At 40.4% G+C, this 19811-nt stretch overlaps 1 protein-coding gene across 1 annotated transcript; it reads left to right on the top strand.

Moving 5' to 3' along the window:
- Positions 1 to 1811: 1811 nt before the first annotated feature.
- LOC137377903 (uncharacterized) lies at positions 1812 to 7354 on the top strand. Its single transcript, XM_068047976.1, has 9 exons — positions 1812 to 2747; positions 3806 to 3898; positions 3990 to 4094; positions 4195 to 4304; positions 5683 to 5877; positions 6024 to 6186; positions 6316 to 6481; positions 6571 to 6665; positions 7214 to 7354. The coding sequence occupies exons 1-9, from the start codon at positions 1889 to 1891 to the stop codon at positions 7297 to 7299; spliced, it is 1872 nt and encodes a 623-aa protein (XP_067904077.1). The 5' UTR covers positions 1812 to 1888; the 3' UTR covers positions 7300 to 7354.
- The last annotated feature ends 12457 nt before the right edge of the window (positions 7355 to 19811 follow it).

Genomic DNA, 19811 nt, shown 5'->3' with positions numbered 1-19811 from the left:
ATAACAACAGTCACTAAACTTTAATTATGTGAAAAGTTTTGAGATGTCTTGTAATAGTATTACGCAGGGAAAATGGTTTAGGATGATTGGATTTCATAACTGATGTGAAATATTATCTGTTTAGTAAATAATCAGAATATATGCAAATATTAGTGCATCCTTTATATTTACTGTCAGATTAATGACAGTTATTATAGGGAAAATAAAGAAGGATTCAAAAAGAAGGGCCATTTAAATATTGGTTTTAGATTCCAGAGGTGCTATGTAACGTAAGGGAAGAATAATATATCATTTGCAATAAACAATATTCCTAGAATCTGTTTCACGGATCTGAGAGTACTTTATAATGTGCTTATTAGGGATAAATTTTTGCAGGAGTTCTCCAGATTGTAACTTTGGTCGAAGAGCCACAAAACCCCAGAAAAATTGTGAACATGATGTTTGTGCTATTTCTGCAGTGGTTCAAAGTCATGGCGGATGATCATAAGAACCAAAACAGAACTGCACTCCATTAACTATTTATCTCCCCTACAATTAGTAGAATAGAGAATGTGTCATAAAGTAACAATAGAAAAGGTCGCATTGATTAATGTTCAGGGCATTAACTACATTCTTTTTAGAAAGACTTCTGTGTTCAGACTTTGTCTATAAAAGGGTCTTTACATTGAGATGTAGTTGCCTTTCTACTTTACTATACTTTAGCATCATTGCAATGCAGTTTTTTTCTTCACACTAACATTAAAGGTGTCAGGGCCCAATCTGACTGCTGAAATAAGCATCAAGAGACTCTGCAGAAAGCAACCTCATACCACTGAATGGGATATAACTGCAGTGCAGTGTTAATCTTGCTCCAATGTTTCTTGGACCTCCTGTGACCCAACTAATTTCTAAATCCCACATGCACTCTGTAACTATTTACACACCATGTGCTGTCAAATCCGAGCACTTATTGACTGCCTCATCCAGGGGTTGTCACACTGTTCCCCTTTGCAGTCAGTCAGAATCTGACTCCAGAGTTTTACTGAAAGTATAGGGTTGTTGCAAAGCAGAAAGCTTCTCAACAAAGCTAAAATCGCAGTCTTAACAAATGCTGAGGAGATTTTGAATGAGAGATTCCTGTTAAATATCTCCTGATCCTGAAACCCTTTTTTAAGTAATGCCTTTTGACCTTTTTTAAAGTTTATGGTGTTCAAGAATGAATCAAGTTTGAAGACCATATATTTGATGTAAAATGTTTGACAAAGGAACCAATGCTATTAAAGATTCCATTGTCTGTTTTCTAGGTGTTCACCTTATCTTGATTGGTGGAGTGACACAACTTGTTGCTGGATTAATGTCCTTCAGGAAGTACGACCATCTTGGTGGCACAGCCTTTATAGCATTCGCAGCTTTGTGGAGCAGCTTTGGGGCAACTCGGATTATTTTGGGAGCAAGCTCCCCTCTTAATGCCACCTCCAACAGTCCATATCTAAAAGACACCAGTGTTGTAAATAATAGTTCAAATGTGGACCTACCTCCTATTAGTGAGTCAGCTGTTGCAGGGCTAGTAGCCTACATCAGTGTAGCATTTATTTTGTCCTTCTGTTCAGCTACAGCTAATTACATCATGCCTTTTGTGTTTGGGGCCATTACACTTGCACTCATTTTTGAAGCTGTTGGTCTCTTTAGCCAATGGGCTTTAATACTATCTGGAATCTTTGAACTAGTGATAGTTGGCTTTGGGCTTTATGGAGCCACTGCCCTGCTTTTAAAGGGAGTCACCCAGAGATACATCCTTCCAGGGTTTGGCAATGCATTATTCAATGTGCTGCTTCTTGGAGCAGCTAACAAATCATCTTCTAAGACTATTGGCGAAGAGAAGAAGAAGAACACCAAATATGCTGAGCCAATGGCCCTTGGTAACTTGTGCAGTGTGATTTCTCCCTTCATCTTTGCTTTTTACTGCTTTGGATACATGAAATCATTTTATGTGGGAGCTGTGTGGGTCAGCATCATTTCTATCGTGCAGCTTTGTGCCAGCTACTATGGTTACCTGCGTAGTGATGTCTACTTTGCTACTAAATTTGGTGTCCATAGTATGTATTGGCTTGTGAAGTCTTGGGAGGAGTTCATTTTAACTGTCCTCATAAATATTCATAATTTAGATAGCAGCAGAGCCAGGATGACAGGAGACTGGTTTTTCTTGGTCACGGCTTTGATTTTGTGTCTGATGTCTCTCAATAGAAACAAACTGGAAATAATCCATAATGGCTTTTTTGGTCTTCTCACCATCTCCACCATTCCTCAGATCAGCAGTGTATCATATTACAGATTTTTTGGGGCAGTTTGCTCTATGTATACAGCCCTGTCACTTTACGTAACATTTGCCAGCCTAATCAACTCCATAGCAGAAAAGGCACTGATTCCTATTGGAACTCAACTCCTCTCTTCAAAAACATTTCAGAATGTTCTATTTTCCCTAAAACAAAGATTCACCAAAGCTGAGGAGCTCCCATCGTTTACTACTGTGCAGCTTCCAGATGCCCTCTTCTACATCTGCAATGGACTGGCAGCCCTGTCTGCCATCCAGAGTGCAAATTTGGACCATGCCCAAGCTCATCTTACTATTCCCTGGGTGCTGATTCCTGGAACTGTGATCCAACTCTATGTATCCAGGATTCAAGTCCGAGGAGGAAGGCGTTTTGGCTCTGTATTACCCTTCTTCTATGCAGCTATCTGGGCAGCTTGGACCTGGCTTCGATTTGCAGGTATATTTGTCAGTGCAGTATTACCATGAACAAGCAATCTTCTATTGATAGAAAATATCTGTATGTATCTATATATAATGAAAGTACTTTTGTAACTGAGATTTTAGTGTATATACAGTTTTTTATTGTTTTTGTAAAAGTTATATTTCTTAAGCTTGCACACTTTTATATTAAAAAAAGTTCTGTTTATTCTTCTTACCAGCTTTGTCCACCATTTATGATGTTAATCTATCCAAAGCAAAAATGGCCGTTATTACAAAAATATTCCTTTACTATTAAAATAATAGACAGTTAAAAGAATGAGCTATACTCTCCCCGTTCATTTGGGGATTAAATTTACACTTGTGATTATACAACCCAAAATTAATATTTATCTATTCTCTACTTCTACACATCATACTTCTAGCTTATTAAAATCTCATTCAACAGAAACAATGCAATGCCATACAACTATGAAATATGTTACTGCATATTATTCAGATTTGGAAAGCAAATTTTTTTTTCTCAGTTGTGATATAGTAAGAAAACATATTAAGTATACATGGACAAAGTCTTAACATTGTCTCACCATTCCTTGTGTGCTGATCTCTGAGTCCCTGGTCTATCTTTGTGTTCAGGATTCAAGTACAAGAATGGAGGTGATTTGGGATTATACTATTGTACGTTCTGCTATACAGCTATCTGAATGAGCATTTCATTCTTTATCCTGGAAATGTTATAAATGCTTCACGACTTATATCTTACATTTCTCTTCACTATAACAACTCATTATATTAAGTCATGTTAACATAGATTAACAACTCATAAAATAGCAAAGGGAGGAAGTTGTTAAATGTGTATTAAAATTTCACACTAAAGCATCTCTCAGAAAATTCCAACTTTCAATCATTTCTCAGTAGACTGGAAATTTCCATTGACCATTTCTGGTCACAATATCTTCACTCTAAATTCTTGCCCATAAGTAATTACTCAAATTAGTCTTTGTATTGACAGTAATATTGTGTGCTTATATTCATGTTTGTCTGTAACAAGTTTCATTAAATATGTGTTTTATACAGGTCATTTGTTAAATATTGATCCTAGTTCTGATGGTGGATTCACTGCAGGAGCCATAGCTTTCCTTATAGTCAACATGTTTCTAGTTATCTTGGGTGAGTGTTTTAATTGCAATTCTGCTCAGTTTGTGTATTTCAATACCTGGAATCAATGAGGAATTAATTTATTGTGTGCTCTCTCCCACAGCCATTTATATTAATATAGTGCTACTCGTAGTCACAGTTATCATGGAAGTGATAATCATCTGCTTTCTACTCTTCACCCTAGAGCGACTGCCTCTTCCTTTGGAAGGTCAATCATTAGTTCAAGTTATTTTTAATTTCCAAAAAAATGTCTATTTTATAGCCACATAAGCACGAAAGACTATTTCTCTCCATTGTTAACCCCACAGGTGTGATGCTGGCTTTGTTCAGTTTTGTCTGTGTTTATGGAGCAATTGCCTCTTTTGCCAACCACATGTTTGGAAAACAACTAATTCCTCTGGGTGACTCTCTCTTCAAGGTAAATGCTATATGATATATATTTGCTTCTAATATTAATCATTTTTCAATGTATTGCACACTAGACATCAAAGCTAAGTTTGGTCTTTAGTTGAAACAGGATTACAAAACAGCATAATTGGACCAGGGCATGTAGGTGTAATTCAGGCCCCTATTTTAAAGTCATACATTCTGTTCTCATTTTTGTATATTTTAATTTTATATTGTTGCCTATATTTAAATAGCACAACTTACTACAGTTTGGGAAGTGAAACAGTTAAGTTGCTTGAAACACAGGAGTTCCTGTGCAGTGCAAGCTGAGGAGTTGGGAAACAAAATGGCACCACTGGCAGGAGGACATGATTACAGTGTGACAAGTTTACAGAGGCAGTTTCCATTATAAATGTGGACATGGGAATGTGCATAAAGATATAAAAATTTTACTAATACTATAAATGTGCAGGCACTTTGTAAGGAGCAAAGCACTCTCTTCCTGTAATGTGATAAGCTCGCATATTTTTATTTCCTCGTAAAATTTGCTGGTCTAGCATCATAAACATCTTTTGAAAGGAATGGCGTTTATAATGCGAGGTCTAACAGTGAAAGAATGCCAACATTATACATTATTTTACATATGTGTTTTGATAGAATTCATTATACTTCCGATATCACACAGTCTGTCAAAAATATTTTAAAATAACCATTTGATGCATTTTTATCTTTACATGGAGTTGAAAATTTCCAAGCACCTGCAACTTTGCAAACTTCAGTCATCAAATAGGAATTAAATTCTGGTTGACCTATTGACTTAAAGTAGTTCAATTTCACAATCTTAAATGGGGAGGCAGTTAAACACAGCAGCACTTTAGCAACAAAGTGTATTGCGTGGTATAATGCTGCTGTCATTATGAAATGCCCCATCATCTGAGTTTCTGTGCACAACACCACAGAGGCCCACTAGTTAAAGAGAAAACTACCTGGGATCATATACATGTATTTAACATTCTTGATAGTTTACAAACTGCGAAAGTACACCATTTATGCTTTGGGATGTCATCCAAACTCCTAAAGCTTTCTAATGCTCCACATAATTTCTGGTTTTTGTTCACAAATGTCTTGTCCATTCATTAAACAACGGACAGTGTGAAAAGGTTCTACTCATATATGTAAATCCAAACAATATTGAAGCTTGTTTCATGAACAGAAAAACCTGCATAAACATCTTGACTATAAAATCTACTTTGTTCTGTAACATACATTTTATTTGAATTCTGAACAGTGCAATCTAGACCTGATGATTCATTTTAGAAAATCCTAAAGGATTATTTTAATTTTAATAACATCAATTGAAATCAAAATATTTTCTGAAATATCTTATACTTTTTATTTACAAATCGCAGGCAGGAACAAACGAACAGAAAGATCAAGCCTCTTTGCCTTGTCCCATTGCTTCTTCACGGCAAACTAGTGGTCTACAAACTATTGCAAAGATCTTAGATTCTGGGCATGTGTGCGGAATCCCAACCGATACTGTGTATGCTCTAGCAGCTTCCTGTAAACACCCAGAGGCTATTGAAAGTATCTACAACATAAAGGTAAGGATGTCAAAACCAGTAAGGCATAAATACTGTACATTCAGACGTGAGTCTTGCAGTTTTTTTTATTCTTCCCATTAATATCATTTGCCACAAAGTGCACCTTTCAATCTTTTAATGGATGATTGCTGTCCTTGCTTTTCTAGGAGCGTCCTACAGAGAAACCTATCTGTATCTGTATCTCCAATCTGGACCAGCTTTCTGCGGTGCATCCTCCATTCAGCCCCTTGCTTTGGGAGTTTATGAACCATGTCTACCCTGGAGGGATCAGCTGTATTGTGAAGAAAGGAGAATGGCTGAGGAAACTAGGTATGTCTTGTGATCAGTAGAACAGTTTGAAGCATCTGTTCATCCCTATTCAAACAGCCAGTTGTATCAGTTAATATGAATGGGAATGAGATTAGATTCTAAGGAATCAGATTGTATCCTTTGTTAAAGGTGTTGGCGCTGCCTATGATCGTGTTGGTACAAAGGACAGCATCATGATCCGTGTTCCTGACCACACTGTGACAGCCCATCTCGTGAATATGACTGGGCCACTAGCCATTACTTCAGCCAATCCGAGCGGAGAGCCTGATAGCATCCATCATGACATGGTTATCTCGTATGTATTCAAATATTACAATTGAACTAATTGTTGTTTTACCTTATAATGGATGCCTTTTACAATTTATGTGTTATGTTTATCAACAGGCGCCTTGGGCACAAAATTGATGGTGTTCTATGTGATGGAAATTCCAATGAATTGGTTGCTTCCACTGTCATCAACTGTACTAAGATTGATGAAGGTATTACAGCGTTCTGCACAATTATATAAATTATATATTCATTTAGTTACTGATTAACCTGATTGTATCCAAGAACATCTACACTGGTTTGGCTGCTAAAGTTCATGCATGTGTGTATTTCTTTAAATTGTATATCAGTTATAATATGTTAACATAGTGGTGGTTGAAGTAGGAGATGGGGCTGGAATTGGACTGGCTGCACACAAAGCAGTTTCATTTAATGCTGAGCAATTTTCAGTGATAGCATTTGTTACATTGATGAATGTACTATTAATACTTGTGCAGGTCAACCAGATGTAACTCATGTTGACAACTATGAGGTTCATAGAGGAAGTACTATTGTAACCCGATTTTGTCCAATAACTGGCATTAGCTTAGCATCAGACTTTATATGTGAATGAGTTTTTAAAAATACAATGTGAGTTTTAGTATGACGTTTTCAATACTTCTCTGTTATTAATGCTTTCGAAAGACCACTTCAGTATTAATTGTGATGGATTTTGGCTATGATTAATCTGTTTTTAATAGAAATTATTTACTTTCTTCAGAAGGAATCACCATTCTAAGAGAAGGCTGTGTCCCAGTGGTGAGAGTCATGCAGCTTTTTGAACAAGTGAAGAACAAGTTAGATTAATGGCAAACCTCAACTGACAGAATCTGTCAGAACTGACATGTGGTGAAGATACAAAGGTCAACTGCATAGTCTTAGGATTTCTTACACATGTGGATAATTTTCCATTACCGTTGATCCATGTGGCAGTAGGTATAATGCAGTGATGCATAGTGGTTTCCTTTTATTAAAGAGAATATGGGAGTTCATGATTTGTTGCACTTTATAGTTATTTGGTTCACCTTATCAAAGAAACACTTTGTAAAGACCTGATATGAAGTTTACTGACCCAACTGAAACATGTTCAACAGTTAATAATTCTGCAATTAATTAATATTTAATTAATTGTCAGTTTCAATAATCCAGATGTATAAAGTAAAAGTCATAAATATACATTTATACAAACAACTAATAAAATCAGTCTCCATCAATGTAATCATTGAATTCATTCATTAAAGATCTGAAACTGCATCTTCAATTATGAGATACAGTCATCTGGGTGACACATGACTGACTCATCTGTGACATCCGATGCTACCCATACTATCATCACATTACATTTCCTCATGACAATTTGAAGCCAAACACCAAAGCATTTATTGGTATATTTGTTAAAACAATAGCCTGTGCATTCATCCACCCAACCCTAGTAAACTACAATCTACCTCTGTGACTTTACCCTACCAGTCATAAACCTGGTGAAAATTGCACCTTTTCTACTAATCCCAGACTAATAGTAAGATTGTGCTTTCTACTATTCTAATGATAAACTATGCTTTTTGGCAACACTAATTTTAATAGAAAGACAGTACTTTTATAACATAAATAGCAGAAATAAAAGGAAAAACTGCACATTATGGAAATTTGAAATAAAAACAGAAAACACAGCAGTATCTGAAAGTGAAAAGGTTAATATTTCAGGTGGGATCCTTGATCATAACTGACTACTTGATATTGTTCAGCAGATCTGAATTAGAATATTGCTATTATGTGTCCAGGAAATGCTTTGTGGACACTTAGCAATTAATTACATACAAATAATCGAAAAAAATGTTTAGGAAAACACTGAATCGCAATTACCGGTCACTAATTATATCCTAGAAATGACTGTGGGTTATTTTATACTACATTCTTTTCATTATTTTGGTATTTTAATGCAGGTATTAATCTGCTTATTTCAAATAGATTAAAATTTCCTTTGAAAGCGCAAATAATTTAATGGAATATAAACACATTATGCTAATATTGTCCCATAATTTCAAGACTTAGGTATGTTGAGCAGTTGGTGCCAGTAAATTCTGATGGTAATAGTTTGTTATCTCTATGTAATTGTTACTGCTCCTGAAAGGATGATGGAAGCAGATTGAATAGTAACTTTTAAAATGGAATTACATATATACTTGAAAAGAAGAAATTTGCAGGGCTCTCTGTAAATAGTGGTGGGAGTGGGACTAATTGGATGGGGTGAATGGCCCCTTCATGTGCTGTAAGAATCTATGATTCTATGTATTGAGATATTACTGTGTATTAAAATTTTTATTTAAATTCTATTTTATGCAAAACATTAAAATATTTTTGTTTGTTTTTAAGATCTTTTAAACAAATAATTGCAGATAGAATGCTCATAAATCATTGCCTGTGCCCAGGAGTGACTTAGTCAAATGGCCATAGTTATTACTTGTTTATATGCATCTTTGGTTTTAGTGAAAGCAATATGCCTGATTTTGTCAAAACCACTTGAATACCAAATACGACGAATCCTGCTAGAAAGTGAAGGAGAAAGTAACATATGAAGATTTTGTGTAATATTTAATTTCCTGTATGAAGGAAATTATTTTGAAATTCTTTCATTGTACATTTATGATGATTATGTCAATAAACATTACTCCAGGCAATTATACCACATCAGCAATCGGTTTAGTATTTTTTCTGTGTGCTGTCTAGAAACTGCATTTATTAACTGAACGCAAACTAGCTCTGAAGAGACTCTTATGAAATGAGACATGCCTATTGGTCCTGCAAGTTGAAGTGTTACTTATGAATGTTTTACTTTCCTGCAGGATTATCAGGGGATGGAGATTAAAGTAAGAAAGGAAACCACTTTCTTGGACAACTTCTGTAATTTAAAAACCCGAATACATTGAGAAGTTATGGGTCCCCTAATGGACCAAGGAAGATGGTCAACAGCAGAAGCGGGGTGGGGTTAGATCAGTCCAGTCGAAGTAAACAAAAAACTTGCATTTATATAGCACTTCTCATGAATACTAGACATCTCAAAGTGCTTTACAACCACTGAAGTACTTTGAAGTGTAGTCACTGTTATAACGTAGGAAAGGAGGATACAGTAGGGGCTGTGTCATTATTATTTGGCATGGGGATGTCAGGCTGGAACCGGGTGAATGTCGAGACCATAAAGAGACACCACGGGGCTGGGAAGATTCCACCCAACGAGTCAGTTCCCTTTCCAATTGGCTGTGGAATGGTAGTGGGCCTGGAGGACAGACCAATGGTGGCAGGGTGGTTCAAGGCGACAGAACAATATGCTTAACCAAAGTTGGTAATTCCATGCTTATGGGCTGTATGTACTCCAGACCTTGAGTAACCCCCTGCAGAGTTTGGCCAGAGAAATTATCCCAGATTTATTTAAGGACGGGGATCTTAAAAGATGGAGAAGGGGGAGGACAATGTGAAGTTCCTCATGTGTCTGCTCGAATGGTCCTGGGGTTTGTCATGACTATTATGGTCAAGTTAGCAGGGGTTGAAGGGCTTCTTTCTTTTCCCTCTCTTTGTTTGACCACAACAGGTTTTATTCTTTCTTAAAGTGGATGTACTGGCCAATTCAGTATGTGTTTGATTACTTACTTGCTGTGCTCATAACAAGAACCAATCAGACAGGTTTTCTGGAGTTTAACGACGAACGAGCATAATTTTATTGTACCTAAACCGAACAAAAGAAAATAAAAACTATGCACCAACTTTCATTCACACACATACACACACTATAAATTTATATGCATAAAAATAGGTTACAGAGTGGAGGAAAGTAGATTGGTTGAGTTAGAATTCCTAGAAAAAAGCAGATACAGTGTGTGGAAATTGGTGATTTGGCTGGCCTCTAGCTGAATTCGATGGTCCTGAGGCTTTTAGTTTGAAGAGGTAGAAGACTGGTTTGGTGTGTTGCTTGGAGACAGTGATACAGATGATTTCCTCCAGCAGGGCTTCTGATTGTAGCCAGAGTATTCAAAGCTGGTCAGTCAACAGGCAGGATTTGAAGCTTTCAAGCTGGATTGGAGAGAGAGAGGGACCCCCCACTTGGGTCAGCACGTGTCAGAGTCCAGATGTTTCTCCTTGCTGCTACAGAAAAACACAAGCTTAACACCACATGGGGAGGGGCTTGTCACATGACAGTCACACATTGATTCACGTATCGTAGTTATCAGTATTCTTGTGAAAAGAAAAAGAACAGCAGTTCCCTTAAACTCCCTTAAACTTCCTGGGTCTTGGTTCTTGCTGGGATGAGCAGACATTTTGTCTCCCTCCTCAGAGACCTTGCAATGTAGGATACAGTGTTGCAAATTAGATAACCATCTTAAGCTGCTGGTAAAGTCATGTTTTATCTGTTCTTTTTAAAATTTATTTAAAAAAATATAAATTCAGCTCTCTAGTCAGTGGATTAAAGAAAATTATCAACAAAACAAGTTGGCATGGCATGAAAGCTTCCAGTAAGCATAAAGGGTGTGCTAATGGAGCTTGTTTAGTGAAGGATTTCATGTACATTTCCTTCCCTCTATCCTTCTGAACATGGAAATGTCTGTGTTCATGAAGCTGGCCAGGGTGTGTTCTGAAGCAGTCGTTGAAAAGTACATTTATAAATGGAGAATTACTGATTTATAATGACCATCAAGGACAATGGATTGATGAATAACTCAGCATGGATGTGTGTGTCTTTAAGATTACTCAGCCGATTTGTGAGGGAAGGCAGGTTCAACCGTGATACACTCCTTACACAAATTGGATGCAGACATGCACTATGTGGGCTAATATTAGAAGAAAAATCATTTAGGTGAGGAACTGAACCATGATCCTATCAAGATAACGAATCAGTGGCTACAAAAGTCAGCTCCATAGTGCCAAGAGTTTCTGCACTATGGTTGCCAGTTTAGTAGCAAAATGACATCTGTGTCACTTCCGCCCACTTATAGTGTGATCCACGTTGAACACCATCTTGGTTAGGGCATGAGTGTGGGCACGACAAACTTGTTCCCAAGGTATGCAGAGTAGGCAGATCATGATGTCAGTCAACATCTAACGCCAGCACTGTCATGTTGAACCTTGCCACACTAGTTAATGCCTTCACTTAAACACTCACAGCTGAACATGCGTTCAGCAGCAGGAAGGACCCCCACTAAGAGTACAATTTGCAGGTTAGTTGTTTATTAATTTCTACAGGCTCTGTTTGAATTTTCAGAAGTACTGGATGTTTAGACAAGTTGCTTACAGTTGGTGAAGACTGCAAGGAGTGGTACTGCACATGATGGCATTGATTGTCACTGCAAGGGCTCTGGTCACACCACTTACTCCCAGTCTTGGAACAATCCCCCTTGGGCTACAGCACAAGTGGGAGATAGTGCAGAGGCAGCAAAAACGAAGGCAAGTTACTCACAGAGGGTGAAGGAGAAGGGGGAGAAGAGATCTCAGCAGGAGAGCTTATCCACCTAGGGCCTTCTGGGGGCACTTTTCTTGCCTTCACATAAGCCAAGAGCAATGTGTGTGTCATCTGCAATTCACAAAGGTGCTTTACGAACTCTGCCCGATCTTAGAACCAGGCCTGCAGCCTCAGAGTCACTTCAGGATGGTGCTACCAGTGGCAGTGAAAGTGACTATGGCCCTCAATTTCTACACTTTTGGAACCTTTCAATCTGGAACAAGTGGCATAGTTAACATCTCCCAGTTCATCATCCATTGCTGCATCAGTGAGATGATAGACACTGTGCCTGCCAGGAGAGGGGATTTCATTGGATTCTCCCTGAAAAGGTGAAGCATGCATGTGGCTTTGCCAGGATAGCAGGCTTCCTCCCAGTGCAGGATGTCAACAACTGCACACACATGGTTTTGCGGGCGCCACATCTCAATGGCGAGATGTACTGAAACCGCAAAGGTTGTCACTCACTGAATGTGCAGTTGGTGGGTGACGATGATCAGCACATCATGCTGGCGACTGCTATCCTGGCAGCAATCATGATGCATTCCTCCTGAGCCAGTCCGCTGTTCCAGTGAACTTTCAGCCACCACTTCAAACTAGAGGCAACAAGGACTACCTGCTTTACACCTGGCTGATAACTCCCCTCCTCAACATATTTACTGACAGTCAATACATATATAATGAGAGCAATGCTGCCACAAGAAACATCATTGAGTAGATGATTGGGGTGCTGAAGCAAAGGTTTCACTGTCATGACTGGATGTCCTGATTCATGGTGGTATGCTGCATTCTGCACCACCTGGCAATCACAAGGGCACAGCCCTTTCCATCGCGGATTTGGCAACAGCCTTAGAAAGAGGAGGGAAAGGAATAGGAAGGAACGAGTCAGCTGGCAAATCCACATTCTGGACAAGCTATTTGTGAGTGCCTAATTCAACTCTGATTCCCAGGAATCCATCCTCAGATCCAGATTGTCCAACAGTCCCACACCCTCTGTTCTTAACCATCACAGCGTCCTCTTGGCCACATTCCTGAAATAAAAACCACCACAGAACAACCATTCCATACCAACTTTATCCAATAATCTATACAAAACTCAACTAATCACTGCTTAGTGCATTCCCTTAGTGCTTGTCTCGACTGTGCCTTTGCCTGGCCCAGTGTTCCTACACAGTGCTAACCCAGTGGCTGCAGCAGGGCTGGTGGACGGCTGTTGGAGGTAACTGTAGAATGATCTTGCAGAATGCCCTTGAGCAGCTCTGGCCTCAGAAGGCCTGACACTGGATTGTACCACCTTGGGCATGGGCAGCAGCAGTCTGGGCTGGCTGGCTGGCTGACAGGCAACAGCTAAGGTACTGGTGGAGGCAGTGGTGGGAGCATGAATGCTGCCATCCACAGAGTCACTGCCACTCCCCTGGGGCATCACTTTAGCAATCAGAGTAAGCTGCTTGAGGAAAGATTGCTTGAGTTCTCTAAGACCCGACAAGCCCCTTTGAGCACTGGTATCCGCAACCATGATGGAAGCAGTCTGAACCTGCCTGGCCACAAGCTGAGATTTCATGACCTCAGTCTGAGTTTCCACTGCAGCACTCAGTCATTGGGCGGCTTCTGCTTGTGCTGCAATGGAAGCTGAGACACGGCCATGCAGGCCACAAGTGCCTGGTGACTCACCACATTCAGATCTGACCTCTGTGCTACCCTCTAAAGTACCTGAGCTGCTGGCTGGAAGTGTCTGAGGGAGTGATAGTGTTTCTTCTTCATCAGTCTCTTCTCCCTCTCGCCCCTCAGCCTCCCAAACCACTGCCTGGCCAAGTGACAATTCTTAGGTATCTGAAAGCAGAAAGACACAAAGACAAGGTTGGGTTGAGGGATGCGTTGGGGGCAAAGCAAGAGTTGCATGCATACCCCATCTGCAGATTGTATGTCAGAGCAGATTGTGGGATGAGGATAAAGTGGGATGTGAGAAGGTGGATTGGGCAGGAATATACCATCATCATCAATGGTTCCAGCCCCAGCATTGGCTACTGCCTCAGTTCTGCTGTTCCAGTTATTTCCAGCACTGTCTCCTCAAAGGTGATGAGGACATGCAGCCACGCCTGCCCCACCTGCCACCCCCCACCAGTTTGCTGCTCCGAGCATCTATTCTGGACCACTTTGGCCTGCAAGGGAAAGGGAAGTGTGTCAATCAGTGTGGTGCAATATGTTTGGGTGATGTGCCTGTCACAGTTGAATAGCTGTGCAGTGTCGGCAGACTGTGAGATGTGAATGTGCAGCTTGCAACTGTGCTAAGTGTGTAAGAGAGAGGTGAGGTTATGAATGAATGTTTTTATTCATTCACGGGATGTGGGCATTGCTGGCTAGACCAGCATTTATTGCCCATCTCTAATTGCACTTGAGAAGTTGGTGATGAGCTGCCTTCTTGAACCGCTGCAGTCCATGTGAGTTGGTACACCCACAATGCTGTTAGGAAAGGAATTCCAGGATTTTGACCCAGCGACAGTAAAGGAACAACGATATAGTTCCAAGTCAGGATGGTGTGTGACTTGGAGGGGAAATTGCAGGTGGTGGTATTCCTATGCATTTGCTGCCATTGTCCTTCTAGTTGGTAGAGGTCGTGAGTTTGGAAGGTGTTCTCTAAGGAGCCTTGGTGCGTTGGTGCAATGCATCTTGTAGATGGTACACACTGCTGCCACTGTGCGTCAGTGGTGGAGGGAGTGAATGTTTGTGGGCTGCTTTTTCCTGGATGGTGTCAAGCTTCTTGAGTGTTGTTGGAGCTGCACCCATCCAGGCAAGTGGAGAGTATTCCATCACACTCCTGACTTGTGCCTTGTAGATGGTGGACAGGTTTTGGGGAGTCAGGAGGTGAGTTACTCGCCCCAGGATTCCTAGCCTCTGACCTGCTCTTGTAGCCACGGTATTTATATGGCTACTCCAGTTCAGTTTCTGGTCAATGGTAACCCCTAGGATGTTGATAGTGGGGGATTCAGCGATGGTAATGCTGTTGAATGTCAAGGGGAGATGGTTATATTCTCTGTTGTTGGAGATGGTCATTGCCTGGCAATTGTGTGGCGTGAATGCTACTTGCCACTTATCAACCCAAGCCTGGATATTGTACAGGTCTTGCTGCATTTCTACACGGACTGCTTCAGTATCTGAGAAGGCGAGAATGATGCTGAACATTGCCCAATCATCAGCGAACATCCTCACTTCTGACCTTATGATTGAAGGAAGGTCATCGATGAAGCAGCTGAATTTGGTCGGGCCTAGGACACTACCCTGAGGAACTCCTGCAGTCATGTCCTGGAGCTGAGATGATTGACCTCCAACAACCACAACCATCTTCCTTTACGCTAGGTATGACTCCAACCAGCGGAGTGTTTTCTCCCTGAATCCCATTGACTTCAGTTTTGCTAGGGTTCCTTGATGCCATGCTCGGTCAAATACTGCCTTGATGTCAAGGGCAGTAACTCTCACCTCACCTCTTCAGTTCAGCTCTTTAGTCCATATTTGAACCAAGGCTATAATGAGGTCAGGAGCCGAGTGGACCTGGCAGAACCCAAACTGAGCATCACTGAGCAGGTTATTGCTAAGCAAGTGCCGCTTGATAGCACTATCGATGACACATTTCATCACTTTACTGATGATTGAGAGTTGATGTGAGGTATAAGTTGTAGTTGATCGTGAATGTTAATAGGTGAATTAAGGGGCTGTGGTGAATGGAACAGTGAGTGAAGCTAGTGGTGCAGTAGGTGGGAAATGGAATGTGTGAGATGCATTCACTGACCTTGACCACTGATGCGAGTTCAGTAAACTTCTTTTGGAACTTTTATCCAGATCCAGGGGCTCTCTTCTGTCACCACTTCAAGCCTTTAAGAGGTGCAATCTGGCTTTAAGAAGTGCAGGCTAGCTATAAGTGATGCTCGTCTCACATAAACTTGGTCCCCCTGCTGAGTCGTTCAGCCACTCAACTGTTTTGTACTGCACCAGCTGATAAAGGCCTGCTCGGGTCTGCAAATGAGACCCGACCTGAGCCCGAATGCCGGACCCGGAAGTGTGACCTAACCCAACCCAAACCCGACACATGTCATTGGGTCCCGTCGAGTTTGGGTTGGGTAGCAGGCCTTTACTAGCTGATCTCAGCAAGAGGTAGCAGTAGAAGTACAGCAGTAGCTGGCCGCAGTGCACTCAGTGCTGGGCTGCATGACCCAATCATTGTAATTAGCAGGCAGCACAAAGTTTGCATGCCACTTGTCTCTCATTGAACAGGCGGGATTTCATCGTGCATCACAGTCCCCCACCTGATCTCAGGCGCTATCCAATTTAACCCCCGCATTGTCACCTCCCAACCTCGCCATGAGAAGAGGAAAGGATGGCAGGATAAAGGAAAAACAAAAACAAAATGCCACATGAATGAAACAAATAAAGTCATAACATCTGCTGTTGATTTCAAATGAATTTATTCTTGGTTTCTTGCTTGCAGGTCACTATCTTTTTCTGGACTCTATTTTCTTAAAGCACTCTTATCTCTTTTCATGTGGTTGGTTTGTCTTTTCTGATTCAGTTTTTATTATTCAATATGAATGACTATGGCTGAACAACTGATACCCGTAAAGTTAGAAAAAAGAACAGTTCATGCTTTATGAAGGCTTTGAAAGGCATTTCCCCAACCCTCCTGAAAGTGCCAACTCACAATGGGGTGTGGTTCTGGGGATGCCTGTTATCTTTCAGTATATCACCAAATAGTTAAGCTTCATATGTAGGCAGTTACAGCAAGTGTTGGAAGGTATTTACCCCTGAAGGGAATCACAGCCAAATCCAGTCGTCATACTAGTGTCTACATAGCTGCACTTTTCAGCAAAGGTTTTGAAACATAAATGAGAAGGCAGGAACTCTGGCTGATTTTTCTTCTTCCTAACCCTGGTGCACTGATGCCAAATGTAACATAGGAACATACGAATTCGGAGCAGGAGTAGGCCACTCGGCCCCTCGAGCCTGCTCCACCATCCAACAAGATCACGGCTGATCTGGTTGTAATCTCATCTCCACATTCCCACCCACACTGGATAACCTTTTACCTCATTGCTTATCAAGAATCTGTGCCTTAAAAATATTTAAAGACTTTGCTTCCACTGCCTTTTGAGGAAGAGAGTTACAAAGACTCATGGCCCTCTGAGAGAAAAAAATTCTTCCAATCTTTGTCTTTAATGGGTGACCCATTATATTTAAATAGTGACCCCTAGTTCTCGATTCTCCCACAAGGGGAAACATCCTCTCCACATCCACCCTGGCAAGACCCCTCAGGATCTTATATGTTTCAATTAAGTCACCTCTTACTCTTCTAAAGTCCAGCGATTACAAGCCTAGCCTGTCAAACCTTTCCTCATAAGACAACCCCTCCATTCCAGGTATTAGTCTAGTAAACCTTCTCTGAACTGCTTCCAATGCATTTACATCATTTCCTTAAATATGGAGACCATTACTGTACACAGTACTCCAGATGTGGTCTCACCAATGCCCTGTATAACTGAAGCATAACCTACCTACTTTTGTATTCAATTCCCCTCACAGTAAACAATAACATTCTATTAGCTTTCTTAAATTACTTGCTGAACCTGCATATTAACCTTTTGCGCTTCTTTTTTATTCTGCCTTCCAAAATGGAAAATTTCACATTTTCACACATCATACTCCATTTGCCAGATCTTTGACCACTCACTTAACCTACCTATATCCCTTTGTAGCCTCCTTATGGCCTCTTCACAACTTACTTTCCTATCTATCCTTGTGTCATCAGCAAATTTAGCAACCATACCTTCAGCCCTTTCATCCAAGTCATTCATATAAATTGTAAAAGGTGGAGGCCCAGCACTGAACCCTACGGCACACCACTCGTTACATCTTGCCACCCAGAAAATGACCCATTTATGCCTATTCTCTGTTTCCTGTTAGCTAAACAATCTTCTATCCATGCTAATATGTTACCCCCTACAGCATGAGCTTTTACTTTCTGCAATAACCTTTGATGTGGCACCTTATCAAATGCCTTCTGGAAATCTAAGTATAGTACATCCACCAGCTTCCCTTTATTCACAGCACGTTAGTCTTCAAAGAACTCCAATAAATTGGTTAAATATGATTTCCCTTTTCACAAAGCCATGTTTACCTGCTTACCTTGAATTTTTCTAAGTGCCCTGCGATAATATCTTTCATAATAGCTTCTAACATTTTCCCTAAGACAGATCCTAAGCTAACTGGCCTGTAGTTTCCAGCTTTCTGTCTCCCTCCCTTCTTGAATAAAGGAGTTACATTTGCTATTTTCCAATCTAATAGAACCTTCCCTGAATCTAGGGAATTTTGGAAAATTAAAACCAACGTATCAACTATCTCACTAGCCACTTCTTTTAGGACCCTAGGATGGAGTCCATCAGGGCCCGGGGACTTGTCAGCCTCCAGCTCCAACAATTTGCTCAGTACCACTTGCCTGGTGATTGTAATTTTCTTGAGTTCCTCCCTCCCTTCCATTTCCTGATTTACAGCTATTTCTGGGATGTTACTTGTATACTCTATAGTGAAGACCGATGTAAAATACCTGTTCAATTCATCTGCCATTTCCTTATTTTTTCTTATTCATTCCCCAGACTCACTTTCTATAGCACCAAAGCTCACTTTGTTAACTCTTTTCTTTTTTAAATATCTACAGACACTCTTACTATCTGTTTTTATATTTCTAGCTAGCTTCCTCTCATACTCTAATTTTTCCCTCATTATCAATCTTTTCATTTATTCTTTGCTGTATTTTTATATTCTCTTCAATAGTCGTTTAGTAGTACAGAGCTTGAGGATTGCTGAAAATAGAGATAAGTTGTCGAAGCTTTTCGTCTTGCACTCATCAGGACAATATGCAAGAATAACCAATATAGGGGAAAACAACAACTTATACTGCATGGGAAAGAGAGCGCTGATTGGTTGGCAAGTGAACTCTGATTGGTAGAGGCATTGCCATGGAAAATGCACCAGTTTACAGTGACTGACAGTAAACTGCCAAGCTCTGTTTGAAATTTAAACCAGGCAGCATGACTCTGATTGGTCAAGGCATTGCCCTGAGGAATGAACTAGCGAATGGCTGTCCCTTATTTTGTTCAGCTGACACAGGTGCAATGTTTGTACATATACTTTCTGTTTGCAAAGAACAGGGTCCTGTCTATTAATATATGTAGCTTCCAGTACACGCAAATGCGCCACACAGCGAGCCCTACTGACAATCTTAAATTGATTGTCAGCGTAATTCTTAGCACACTGTGGATTATTTAGCAAATGTTGTCCAATCTAGAATCACATCTAATGTTGGACACTGTGTTTTGAGTTTTGCAAGCATGGACTGGTTGGGTACGGCCCGTACCTTGCCCATTTCGAACAGCAGAAGAGACATGTTGTTTGATACAATACGCCAGTCTTTGGGACGTATGGCCTATATGTCTAGCATCACATTGGCATTAAAATTCATCTATTACATTACTCATTTGTGTGATAGGCAGGATGTATTTTTGGCTTGACGGCAGCATACTGTTAGTGGCGAACACCACACATGTTGCTACTGCATAGTAGCAGCATGAAACAGCTAGCTTTATCTGTTGCTCAAATTTTTGGGATATGTTACCCTTCCTGGGTCATTTGAGGTAGACTTGGCACTTTTCGGGGCTGAAAAAGACAGCCTTAGGCCCATTCATATGTTTGCCCGATACACAGCGAGAAATGATCTGATCAGGGTAGCCATTGTCACACAGGATGTCTTTGATTCGCCCTATTGCCCTATTCTTGCGATTGTCCTGATGAG

Source organism: Heterodontus francisci, chromosome 15, assembly GCF_036365525.1.
Source record: "Heterodontus francisci isolate sHetFra1 chromosome 15, sHetFra1.hap1, whole genome shotgun sequence".
Lineage (NCBI taxonomy): Eukaryota > Metazoa > Chordata > Chondrichthyes > Heterodontiformes > Heterodontidae > Heterodontus > Heterodontus francisci.
Note: the sequence above shows the minus strand (reverse complement) of the source record. Positions and strands in the feature narration are given on the sequence as shown.

Excerpts from the sequence above, each read along its gene's own strand:
- LOC137377903 (XM_068047976.1), top strand. The coding sequence starts at position 1,889 with ATGGCCCTTGGTAACTTGTGCAGTGTGATTTCTCCCTTCATCTTTGCT. Across the intron at positions 2,748-3,805 it reads GACCTGGCTTCGATTTGCAG|GTCATTTGTTAAATATTGAT; the intron begins GTATATTTGTCA and ends TGTTTTATACAG. Across the intron at positions 5,878-6,023 it reads AAAGTATCTACAACATAAAG|GAGCGTCCTACAGAGAAACC; the intron begins GTAAGGATGTCA and ends TTGCTTTTCTAG.